Source organism: Melozone crissalis, unplaced genomic scaffold (genome assembly GCF_028551555.1).
Source record: "Melozone crissalis strain CALT ecotype California unplaced genomic scaffold, PUWL_Pcris_2 ptg000007l_1, whole genome shotgun sequence".
NCBI classification, from domain to species: domain Eukaryota; kingdom Metazoa; phylum Chordata; class Aves; order Passeriformes; family Passerellidae; genus Melozone; species Melozone crissalis.
Genome location: NW_026535785.1, coordinates 6,324,280 through 6,337,266, shown reverse-complemented (window position 1 = coordinate 6,337,266; position 12,987 = coordinate 6,324,280). Strand labels below are relative to the sequence as shown.

At 50.9% G+C, this 12,987-nt stretch overlaps 1 protein-coding gene across 1 annotated transcript; it reads left to right on the top strand.

Moving 5' to 3' along the window:
- The first annotated feature begins 181 nt into the window (after nucleotides 1–181).
- GINS3 (GINS complex subunit 3) lies at nucleotides 182–5,421 on the top strand. Its single transcript, XM_054296343.1, has 3 exons — nucleotides 182–380; nucleotides 885–1,118; nucleotides 3,544–5,421. Exons 1-3 carry the CDS (start codon nucleotides 207–209, stop codon nucleotides 3,772–3,774), a joined length of 639 nt encoding a protein of 212 aa, XP_054152318.1. The 5' UTR covers nucleotides 182–206; the 3' UTR covers nucleotides 3,775–5,421.
- Nucleotides 5,422–12,987: the final 7,566 nt, after the last annotated feature.

Below are 12,987 nucleotides of genomic sequence, written 5' to 3'. Positions count from 1 at the left end.
ACGGCAGCGGCTGCGGAGCCTCGGCGCTGGGGCAGCCGCGGTGCCGATGCCTGTGCTGATCCCGGTCCCGCTCCCCGTCCCGGTCCTACTTCCCGGTCCCGGTCCCGGTTCACCCTCAGCGGCGCCGGGCGCGGGGCGGGCCCAGCGCATGCGCGGTACCGGTGGCGGGCGGTGCCTCACGGGCTGGCGGGAGCCGCGGCCCGGCCATGTCCGAGGCGTATTTCCCCGTGGGCCCCGGGCTGGGCATGGAGGAGAATTTCCTCTCGTTGGACGATATCTTGATGTCGCAGGAGAAGCTGCCGGGCCGCGCCGAGAGCGCGCTGCCGCGCCTGGCCGTGTTGGTGGGGCAGGGCGCCAGCAGCGCCGAGTCCGTCCCGGAGGTAACGGGGAGGGGACACGGGAGTGTCGCTCTCGGGATGGGACACGGGACACGGGACTGTCACTCTCGGGAGGGGACGGGGTGCGGGGGGCTCTGTCCCGGGGCCCCCGCCTCGCCCGCCCCTCCTGTCGCGCCTCCAGGCCCGGCCTCCCTCTCTTGGTGGTCACTGCAAGGATGCTCTCTGCTACTTTCCCTAAAGTTATTTTGCTTTTATTATATACACTTCGCTTGTTTGGGGTTTTTTCTCCCCTTCTTTTTCTCTTCCTGTTTCATCAGCTGACAATCTTAAACCATAGAGCGTCAATATAAGTCCACTTTCTGAGTCTTGCGGTAATAAGGCCTCTAAAGTGTGTCTGGTTTATGCTGCAGTCACAAAGTACTGCTCTGAAAACAAATCTGACTTTTTAAATGCTGGATCTTCATTGATAAAGTTCGCTCTGTCTTTGGGGCTGCTTGGGGTGTACTTTGATGGCAAGGATAACTTTTGGCTTCTCTGGTTCCCCAGGGATCGAAGCTGGAGATCCCCCTGTGGCTTGCTAAAGGGCTGCATGACAGCAAGAGGAGAATCATCTCTGTGGAGCTGCCAAAGATTTACAAGGAAGCCTGGAGGACGGTGTTCAGTGCTGATGCCAACGTGGTTGATCTGCATAAAATGGGGCCCTACTACTATGGATTTGGCTCACAGCTCCTGAATTTTGAGAATCCAGAGAATCCTGAGATAGCTCAGACTATCCTGCAGGCAAGTATCTGAATCAGGTCTTGAAACTTAGATTTGCATTTTTCTGTCTTGATTTTGTTCCCAGCTGCTTAGCAGTCCTCAGGAAAAATATCTTGGTTTAATCCAGATGACTTCTGGATTGAATATGGATGTCCCTCTTGGCAACTGCACAGGCTGGGGCTGGAAGCCTCTACTGTGTGTAATTTTAACTTGATGTTTCCACACTGTAAATATAGTATTTCATAAAATCGTGTAAAACTAGAGGAGTTATAGGATTAGAGGACTAGAGGAGATATAGGATTATTTAACTATGCTTGTCTTTAAATCTCTAACACTGAGAGCTCACCCTGCTCTGGGCAATCTCTTTCAGTACCTTGCCAGCCTCACCTTGGGAGGTTTGTTCCAATGTCTGAAGCAAAGTTCCTTCACAGCAATACAAGCTCTGTTCTGTTTGTCTCATACCAAGTAAATGCTGAGGACAGATTATTCTCTTCCTTCCTGCAGCAGTCCCAGTTCATTTGATGTTTCTCTATGGGTCATGCTCCCTAACCTCAGTGCCCTCATTGTGCACTGCTGGTGCCTCTCCAGTGGATCTGCATCCACCACACCATGCCCTGAACAGCAGTGCAGTCTCATGCTCAGGGCTTGTGCTGCTGACAACAAAAGGATTACTTTATGAGTTTTGTGTGGCTCTGATGCTCTTGGCTCATCTTGGTGCAGCATCTGGTTTGTCACGATGCAGTCACACGGATCTGTGTTTGGTTTGCAGTCCTCAGTGAGATGGTACAGGTTGCATCTGTGAACAAATAATTTCCTGACTCTGTGCTATTTCTGCCTTAATGTAAAAACCTTCTGGGTGAATGACAGCCTATTGTTTTCACACCATCTTTCTAATTAGTCAGGATTGTTATGAATTAAGAGTTCTCCCTGACATGCCTGTAGTCAGCCCTTCTCCTTCCTCCTGCATGTTGCATGCTGATTTAATAAGCACAGCTTCTATTCCTTTAGTAAGCTCATTAATTAACATCTCAAGCAGTAGCTGGTTCCACAGAGAGCCCAGTGGAACTCCTCCCAGTGTGTTCTTCCCTCCTGACAGGAGCTGTGGATGATTTCTGTCTCTCCTGACCATCTTTGGGTGGTCTGGCTGCCTCTTCCAGCAGTGCCCCATGACAGATGCCCCTCTGCTGCTCTTCCTGCCTGTGCAAGGCCTGGCACCCTGCCCTAGCAGGAAACCAGGCTGGGCTCTGGGAATGTGTTCTTGGCAAGTCCATGGTGGCTGTGATTCTTTCATTATCTTGCAGAAGTTTCTGTATTGCTTCTTTGTTCCAGTAAGCTTCCAGGAATTGATGCTGGTGGATTTCTAATTCCCTGACTCTTCCCTTCTCCCTCTCCATCTCCCCTTTCTCTTTTAAAAGAGAGATGTCATCTTTGTCTGTTTCCGGGCTTCAGTCTTGTTGAGCTTTTAAACGTAACCACTAACAGCCCTGAGATCTCTTCAGCCAGCTCTCTAAGTGGGCTGGGATGATTTTTATTGCATTTTTTTCCCTTTCTCTGTGCTTTACATTAAGGCTGATGCAGAGAGGCTTTAAAATGCTGCTGCTTTCTTGGAGCTGTCCGCTGAACATGTGCTTTGTGCATTGAGGAGGTGCCCACGCCTTTCCTTGTCTTTTCTTTCTCTGCTAATGGATATCTTAGGGGAGAAAGCCACAGTAGAATTCATTACTTATTGACAGAAAAATCAAAGCATGCCAGGTTTGATTTCTCTATTTAGCAGCAAACAAGGGGGGAGTTGTGCTGAGTTAAAAACCTATAACTTTATCCTTATTTAACCTATTACTTTATCCTATAAGTTCTGGCAATTCTAAAATTAACTCCTGAAATAACAAAGCACAGTTTTCAAAGAGTTCTGATCCTTTTCCAGTTCCCAAAAGCAAAGATAGAGAGGAAAATAAAATGCCTTAAATATATCTTGTTGCTTAGCTTTTCAAAATGCTATTTATAAGTTGCAGACTGGTTTGGTTTTTCACCTTTTTCATGGTTAACTGTTTTTCTAGCATACTGAGTGCTTTTCAGCAGCAGTTTGGCTTAGCTTCCAGGACATTCACTACTTGCAGCTTGTACATTCCTGTGATATGAGATTCATTCCTCCTGCTCTAAAGCAGTGATTGCTTGAGAAGTGAGACAGAATAGATCACAACTGTGTTGTATCCTGTGGTCTCCTCAAGCCTGTTGTGGGGAAGCAGCCAAAATCCGATTCTGTGTTTGCTTCCCATCCGATATCAGGTATTTGATTTTGTCTTTGTAGCCAGGCTTAACAAGTGCTGTGCTGGTTGTAGAAGTTGTGAACAGGAGCTAAACTTTGGCTGTTCATTTGTGACAGCTCAGGGCTCCAGGTGTGAGCGGGTGGCTCTGTGTTACCTGTCAGTGACTCTGTGTGTCCCCTCAGACGTTCGTTGCCCGTTTCCGCCGCATCATGGACTCCTCTCAGAACGCCTACAACGAGGACACGTCTGCGCTGGTGGCACGCCTGGATGAGCTGGAGAGGGCTCTCTTTCAAGTGGGCCAGAAAGGGCTGAATGACTTCCAGTGCTGGGAAAAGGGACAGGCTTCTCAAATCACAGCTTCCAGTCTGGTGCAGAACTACGGGAAAAGGAAGCTCACGGAAGTGGATGGTTAAAAGTCTGAAGAATATGAAGTTACAGTGGGGAATACAGATGTACAGCCTGTTGTAGAAGAGAAAAATCAATCAGTTTAGGGAAGGACAGGCTCCCTGTCCATTAATGGGCATTCTTCTCTGTAGCAGCTGTGGGTAAAACTAATGAAAATTTTAAAAGCAGAGGGCAAGGGTACAAAAGCCAGATGACACCACTGAACAGCCTTACAGCTTACTCATAGCACTCCTGAGGAGTTGCAGCTAAAGTGTTTGCTAGGTGGCTGAAAAGCTATGAGAGGACTTTCTAAAAGGGTAATAAATACTAATTATTGCTCCAAATTGATATTTACAATATCAGATCTGGACAGAAATGCAGTTTATGTATTTCATCTTGTCCTCCCCATCCCAACCTCCTGGAAACAACTATTGATTCTTTGAACAGCTGTTTCCAGGTTCCCTGTTCTTTAGAGAGCCCCAGTGATGTGGAAAAAATGTGATACAGCGTTATTTTTTTTTCATTTCTTATACACTGACGTGGAACAGGTGCTCTTAGTGAGGCAGGAATGTTTTTCTTTGCTGAGTCCTGTACACAGTACCAGTGCCCTGGAGGGAAATACCTCCTCAAACCCTGACAGCAAGTGGCTGCACAGGCCTCGTGCTGCCCTGTCCTCCCTCTCCGTTTTTGGCCCTTGTGACCTTGGTGCTGTGCAGTAAAGAGTTCTTGTTCGATGCCTGTGGCTTTTGTGCTGGATTTGTCTCTGTGATGGGTGTTCTACAGAGGAGGAAGCAGAAGGCAGCAAAGAGTAAAGTCTGGACCAGATCAAAAGCAGAAACTTCAGTGGAAACTCTGCCCCATTATCAACCTTGGAGATACTTGTTCCTCCGTGAGAAATTTGTCTGATTTCTAAATTTGGTTAGTAGAAGGGACAGAGCAAATGAACTGAGCTTCCTTCCTTCTGATCCATCCAAATGAATCTAGGAATGTGATCCTGGTAAATGTCATCCTTGCCAGTAGGAGTGACTGGGTTTGGGACTGGCTGAACAGCACAGTGATTATCACCCCTTGTGGATGCCCTTAAACCTGGATCATCTCAAGTCCCATTGGATGGAGACAGAAGATGTGGTTGTCTCTGTAGGGATTAGTTCCTGCAGCCATCAGCATGGTTGTCCTTTGGGAGTATTACACACTTTCTTTGCCTCTGTAGGAGAATCTAAGCAGAGGAGCTGGATCCTGATGCTGCTGAGCTCTTCCCCTTCTGTGGGAAGTTTATTTCACCTCCCTGGGCGGTGACAGCGAGATCCAAGTCTCAGAGCAGCTGTTCCTGGACTTGCAGATGCCCCTGGATATTGGACTCAAACAAGACCTCGAGCACAAAGGGCTGTTCCTTGGCCAGAGATGTTGAAGCTCAGCCTGTGGAGGTGGCCAGAGGGGACAGTGCTGTGCCTCCACAGCTGCCTCAGTGCCTCCCCTCAGCTGCCCTGCCACAGGAGACCAGCTGGAAGCTTGCCTGACAAAGTATTTGAAGTATGTGCAGGACGAAATGCTGCTGCACTTAATGACTTAATGGCACATAATGGCTTATATGCATTTGGCAGTTGTCCATTTCTGGATTTTTATCTTGAATAAATGTTTTGTAAGGGAATGCTCATAATGTGAAAAGTCTGTTGTTAATTGCACCACAGCAGAAAAATCAAATGGGAAGGTCCAGGTCTCTACACAAGTGTGGCCATGGTAGATAATCAATCCCTCTGCTCTTACAGGTAATGTGGTCAGGAGCTAACTTGTGCAGTTGTACCTGTGAGGAAATAGTTCCTGCCTGACTTAGCCCAGGTGGGGTCTGGCAGCTTGCACAGGCTGTGGCAGAGACCTGCCAGGCAATCAATAAGCTGTTGCTTTAATGAATTGCATTTTTAGGAACATGAGATGGATCGAGATGACTCTGTGTTACCTCAGCTTTGTTGTGGTGCTGGTGGGAGGTGGGAATTGGCTGTCTGTATCCAGATCCTGCTGCTCCAGGCACTGTGGCAAACACTTTGTGTACCATGGCAGAGCTGTGATCAATGCTGCAAGGGGAGCAAGTTGAAGTCCATCTGTGGCAAGAAGCATCTTTCAATTGGAAATATTTTACTGAGCTGTTGGCCTTGGGATGTAGCTGGTTTATAACCAAAATCATGAGTTTCATCAATTTCTGGACTGCTTTTGGTGACTATCCAAGCTAATTTTCCTGCATTTGTAAGAACATTTTTCTTCTCTACTGCTGGATGCAAAATCCAAGCAGAAGGTTGCTCACTTGCCAACATTTTGTGCAGCAGCCTTCAGAGTAGGGAGGAAAAAAATCCCTGAAGTAGTCTTCAATGTCACTGGCTTTTTGTAAGAAGGCATTGCTACTTCAGTAACCATGAGTTAAGGACCCTTAAAAATTTTAAATTTTAAATTACAGTATTGGTTAGTTTTTTTCTATCCAGAAGAGTGCTCTTTACTTTTTGTGAACACAGCTGTCCTTTTCCATGGCACTGCAGCAAGCTTTTAAGTTAGAGGAGTTTGAACTTGTGTGTTTTCAGAATGGTACAATAAATCTTCATTACAGAACTACCTGGAAAAGGTCTGAAAAGGACTATTAAGTTTTATTTCTCCCATGTCCTTCAGTTTTTAAATTGAAGGTATTTATGACAAATCAGTCCATAGACACATTTTACATTATTGCCACAAATGTTTTCATTGCAATCAAGTGAAAAATAGGCAAAATTTGAGCAGCAACAAGAAGTGTTCTGGGAACTGACATACTGTAACACAAAGTATTATTTTTATGGGAGACACAGTGGCTGAGTTAGGAGCACAAGCTGTTCTGATCTTCAACCTGTGATTTTCTACCTTTTTGGAGTGACCAGCTACAACAGAAGCTTCGTTCAGAATTTTAATTGAAATTTGGGTTTGGTTGCACTACCTTGTCCTAGATTAGAGCATGCATGAGGAGTGGATGTGATGGTTGGCAATGAGAATGAAGGATTGCTCACTGCTGCTGCAGGAGGGAAGGGGTTAGAAAGCTGTGGAATCCAAAACCCTTCTGCCAGGGAGAAATTTGCCACCCATGGGTCTTGACCACGGTGGTGAAAAAGAACCCAGAGGGGGCTTGAGACAGGGAATGAAAAAAGGAGGAGGAGGAGACAGTGAGATTCCACCTCCCCTGGGCACACTGAGTGTGCCTGGTGGGCTTTGTGTCCCAGTGGGAATTGCTCTGGGGAGTCTCTTCCCTGAGGGCTGGCCAGGCTCTGCTGCACAGGCCAGGCTTGCTGGGAGCCCCCAGAGCTGAGTCCTTGCTGTTCTCTGGGGAGCAGGACAGCCCCAGGAGCACTGGGCTGTGTGCCAGAACACTCCTCTGCTGCTGTGGAAAATTACAAGGGGCACAGCCCCAAAAAGCCAAGGCATTTGTTCTGGTTTTCCAAACACTTCATTAATGTCATTGACAATACCAGCAGGTTCCTCAGATTAGCCTGCTTCTATTTTTGAAGAGTTATTCCTCGTGGCAGGCTGCCAGGCAGTGCCAGCAGCCTCAGTATCCTTTCTGTCAGGATTGGCAGGGCACACTGGTCCATTGCCTTTCATTAGCCTTTGTGAGGATTTGCAGCTGCAGCTCTTTGCAGTGCTTCCCCACACCTGGGGGAAATGCACCTTCTTTGGGATTCCCAGCTGGACCTGTGCAAGGCAGAAATCTCCTCTGATGTAGGAAAAAAGCATTTTCCTGCTGCTGGGTGGAGGCAAGGTGCAGGCAGCAGATGGGCTGAGCAGGGTTTGGGGGTGAGGAGCATAGAGGGACACAGAATAAGGAATCCCAGTCTCCCTGCAGATGAGCTTGAGAAACTGCAACCGCTAAAGACAGTCCCAAACTCACCCTCCTGGGATTTCTGTGTTTGGAAGTGGGCAGTGGTAAGGAGGTGTCACCTGAGTGTCACAGTGGTGCTGTTCCATTTCTGTTGTGATGCTGTGATAAAAAAAAAAAAAAATAAAGTGGCAGAATTGAAATGGAGATTGAAAATTGGACTCTCAGCTTGTGTGGCTTGTAGGACAGGGCCTGCCCCTTGCTGTCCCTTTGGTCCCTGGAGAGCCCTGGGTTTTCCCCAGAGGAGGATTGTGACAAACCCTCACAATCCCTTGGTGAACATAAAAGACAATTTCCCCCCTGACTTCAGACCAGGAAGCTGCCAAATGCTGAGGATGTAGTGTGGTGGCTTTTTTCCTCAGGCATTAGAGCAGAATGGAGTGAGGAGGCGGCTGTGGGACTTGGCAGCCATGCACATGGGAGGAAGCAGTGAAGCAGATGCAGTAATCAGAGTAATCAAAGCAGCCCTCACATGTGCTCATTTCTCTTGCTGTGGGACCATCCTGGGCAGGGTGGGTGTATCTTTGCAGACAGATCTAAGGATTTAAGATGAGTTTCTTGCCTTCACTTCACAAATACCAGATTTGCAGGGTTTTGGCTGTTTAGTTGGCATCCTGCAGCTCCTTTCCTAAGTGCTCTTTGTGCCCATGGGTGACTGAAGTGCCATTTCTCTGCTGGGGTGAGGGAACAAGCCACACACAGGCCCTGGGCAGCACTAACAAACCACCTGTGGGTGTCACACCCTTTGCAAAGGCTTCCAGAGAAAAGTCCTCCCTCTCCTCAGCTGTGCTGGTGGGGACCCAAGGAGTGCTGCTGGAGTGGAGCCAAGCCTGGGCAGGGCTGTACTCTGCACTCATGTACTACTGCCCTGTGCATTTGGGGTTACTCCAAGTTTGCACCAAATCAGCAGGGTTTATTGCAGTCATGGTGGATTTACTGAGCTCTGCCTGGAGGCTGAGCTGGTATTTTCCCTTTCAGTTTGGGCTCTCAGGTGCACAAATGCAGCTCTGGCTGCCCGGCTGAGTGTGTCCGTGCTGATGGAGGCAGAATGGGGTGAACAGACACGGCCTCCCTGGATGGCCAGGCTCAGTTCAGCCAGCACTGCTCTGGATTCACACAGCATCCTCCAAGTGAGCCCTCCTGGGGCGTGCAGTGACATTTAACTGAGTGCTCCCACCCTCATCACCCTCTGGAGCTCCGCTGTGTCCTGGCTGCCCCCAGCACCCCGGGGCTTCAGCTGACTCAACAGGGCAGGGAAAAGGCTCTAGGAAAAGAAAATCACTGCAAATCAGGCCTTGGGAACAGCATCTGCTTTATGGCAGGGACCGATTTAATCTCCTTAGCAATCGCCTCAATTGTAGAATCAGCAGGATGCTAATTAATTGAGAGGTGCTCAGCGACAGCCACTGAGATCCCTCCTGGCTTTAAGTGGAAGCCTTTTGGGTTTGGCACTTGTGCTGGCTGCTCTCCTAGCAAGAGGGTGTGCCTGGGAGCCAAATCCCTGTGTGGGGTGTCTGACACCAGTCACCCCGGGCTGCCTGTCCCTCCGTGCTGCCCGTGCCCGGGGCTGGGGTGCCCACACACCCCCGAGATGATGCCACGCCTGTGGGAAGCACTGCCCTGGCCTCCTGCTCCTGGCTCTTGGCCCAGGGAGCCAGCAGAGAGGGGTGGCTGCAATCCATGAAACACCTCACCCTGCCTCCCTCTGGCCCTTCCAGCCCGGAGCCAGCCCCTCACCTCCACCCTGCAAGCCCACAAGCCGATTAAGCCCAGCATGTTAATTGGCTGTGACAGCTCATTTTGTTATCTTGCACTTTGTTATTGATGGGGTGCGTGTGACTGGCTTGGCATGGAAGGTCAGTGCCAGGATGGGCCAGAGCCCCTGTTTGGTGCACCCCAGCACGTGGAGGGGCTCCAGAAGCCCTGCCAGGATCAGCTGCAGCCCCACCTCAGGGGGCATTTAACCCTGGGGTATTGCACATCCTGACTCAGGAGCCCATGGAGACCCCAAGAGAAGAGGGTTTGGGTGGGTATCTGGCACCCACTGGTGCCAGCCACTCTTTCCAGGGCTGAGTGATACAAAGATTGGATTTAAAGCCCCTCAGGTGGGAAGATGCACAGGCCAGGGCAGGACCTGGTACCCAGCTCTCCCCAAACCAGTCTGGGGACTTCATCTTGGTTTTGTCTTAGGCTTCGACAAGGGACAGGGCTAAGAAGGGAAGGAGAGGATGAGTGTGCAGGGAGCTGGAGAGCTGAGGGAGGGAGGTTTGTGGTTGTTTAGTGAGCCAGGAACTATGGGAGGAGGAGAAGGCCTGCCTCAGGAAGGGAGAGAGGTTGGTGTTTCAGAGTCAAGGTGCTGTCCTGGGACAGCAGTGACAAACCTTTGGCCAGCCCTCTGCCCCTGTCCCAGCATCTGCAGAGTCCATGGCCCAAATGCAGCATAACAAGGGATGCATTAGTGAGAAGTGGGATGAAATCGTTAGGATTGATGGACCAGAGCTAGAGCTATTGATCAGCTGAGGGCCAAGGAGAAGGTCAGGGGCAGAGCTGGTGGGGTGCAAGGCAAGGGGAGCTGGGTGTTGGGCTGCTCCTCTGAGGGCTTTCTTGACCATCAGTAGGAGGGACTGCAGGTGGTGGGGACTGGGGAACTGTGGAAACTCTGAGAACAGAAGTTCAGTGTTCCAAATCCATCACCCTCCCCCTAAAGCATCTCAGCAGCTTGTAGCTAGAGAGGTCAGCCCTTGGAAATGGCATTATTCCATCCTCTGAGGGAAGGTAAGAGTGGGCAACTCTGCTGTGTTGTGACAGGTGCTGTGCAGTTGAAAATGCTGATTAATGCTGCCTTTGAGAATGTGCCAGTCTCTGGCCTCCGAGGAGAGAGCCCCTGCTGTGTGTGCTCTGTCTCACGCCTATCAGCCTGCTAAACACACACATGCCTCACTCTGAGCACTGCCTGGGCTCTGCTGACAGCGATTTATTTAAAGCCTGGCTTGGCTCCGAGCAGAGGCCGTGGCAGAAGCAGCACAGTGGGCCTGGGCAGGGCTGCTGCTGCTGGCTCCTGTGCCTGGGGGAGGCAGGAGGGGATGGAGGGGCCTGTTCCAGAGATGGGCACAGAATTCTGCCTCTGCAAGAGGTTTCTCTTGGTGGTGGGTGGCTCTCCAGGCCCACAAAGTGAATGCCTAAAGGGAGGTCAGAGTTGAGCAGCTTCATTCAAGGGGAAGGAGCTGAAGGCAGCACACACCCTGCAGGCACAGTGCTCCAGGGCCAGGTACCTTCCTCTGGAAATCAACTTTGCTCTGATGTGCTCAGCCAACCAGTGCAGCTGATGGACCAGACCTTCAATTCCAGCAGAGGTGCCTGTGCAGAGGCAGCTTTGGAAATGGCTGAGGGAAAAGTCCCCAGGGCTGCCTTGTTCCTGGCCCCAGTGCAGCTGAGCCATGGGAATTTTTCTTGGCTGGTTGCTGGTCTTTTTTTTTCTTCTTCTTCTTTTTTTTCCCTGGCTTTTGGACAAAATCATCCCATTGCCCTGAGGCAGAGGGGCTGTGAGCACTGTGAGGAGCAGGACTCAGAGGAGCAGCCATCCTGCAGGACTGGTGGGCAGCTTGAGCAGCAAAACAGTGAAGGGTCTGAATGAACAGAGAAACTTGAATGGGGCCCAGCCCTGTTAGAGGGACAGAGGAGAACATCTCGTTAGGGCAGAGCTCAGAGCCAGGATGGAAAATTACTGGCAGCCCTGTGTTTGGAGGGCAGGAGGCAGCCGGGGGGGACGGGCAGCTGGCCAGCCCCAGCACATGCTTTGTGGGGCACACAGGGCACAGCCCAGCCCTGCCCTGGGCCAGGTCACAGCCTCTGCTCCGTCCTGGGCTCGGGGGCTGTGTGGCAGGGAGAGGATGCTGAGCTCCCTGCAGGATTTTACCTTCCCAGGCAGCTTCAGTGGAATGTGTGGTGTCAGGATGTGGAGCAGCAGGGATTGCTCCTGCCTGTCCCTGTCCCTGCCCACAGCCCACAGTGCAGCCCTGCCTTATTCTGCATGAAGCCCAGCAGTTCTGGGGACACCAACCCATCCTGGTACCAATGTGGGACCTCTGGGCAAGGCTTGAGGTGTCTCTTTTGGGGCAGCCAAGATCTAATTGCCCTGCTGTCATTCTGGTTCTGATTATTTTGGAGCCATCAAGGTGTGTGCCTTTTGCTGCCCTGGGGATGTAAGGCTGGGGCAGATTGTGCCTGTCCTGGGGGTGGGATGTCCAGCCAAGGTGGGATGCAGAATGGGGCCCATCACCAGCCTGCCCAAGACACCCCTCACTATGGTCAAGGATCCAACATGTCATCCCATGCCCATGGAGCAGCTTACCTGGAAGACACCTCTCCCTCAGCACCAGCACATCCCCATAGCCACTGAACTCACACTCCCACTGCTTTGTGTGCACTGCTGGATTCTGGGAAATGGCTCCTGAGCACTTTTGAAAATAGGTCTTTGGGATATGTCTCACCAAGTGCTTATTCTCATTTCTCCCTCTTTTGAATAGCTTGACTGAAACAACCCATCCAGGGCTGAAACAACCCAAGGTCCAGGGCTGAGCAAAGCAGAACCAGCAGCCACTGGCTCCCAACAACGTTTTTATTTAAGGGCAAGAATAAACACATCACACTCACGCACAAATGAGGCTAAATTTAGCTGTGACTCCTCTGCACGTCGTCACTGGCCTGCCTGTGCCTGGGGTGGTACCCGATGCCCATGGAGCCCTTCAATACAGCACATTGATCCTGCTGGTCCTGCACAGCCAGCCTGGGCAGCCAGCACATCTGCCCCAGGCTGCTTCTCCTCCTGGCCCAGACCAGCCCTGTGTGCAGCACAGCCTCAGCCTGGAGCTGGGGATGGGAGCTGGGGATGGGTGTCAAACCCTGCCCTGCCTCGAGGCTTGGATTCCGGCCTCTGCTTCCCAGCTGATCACCTCTAGATCCCTCTCTGCTGATGGCAGCGCTGTCCAGCACCAGCTGCACACCTCAGGAGGGGTCCTGGTGGCACTGCCAGCACTGGGTGACACTGTGGGAAGGGTGGCCAAGGGGTGCAGAGCTGCCTGCAGCAGGGTAGGGGATCCCAGGTCACCTCTGCCAGGTCGAGATGGCACCATCACAACAGGAACTTTGGGGGGAAGAGCGTCATGCTGGAGCATTTTTGTTGGAGTTTTATGGTTTCTGCCTTTTTCATGGAATCTTTCCAGAGACATGGAAAATGAAAGGTCCCAGGGCCTCTAGCCCTGCCACTTCTCTCTTTCCACCAATGGCATCCATGTGTTCAGCAGTTCTGCCCCCCTCTGCCTCTACTTGAATACTGAGAAGAAGATAAATCCCAAGCATG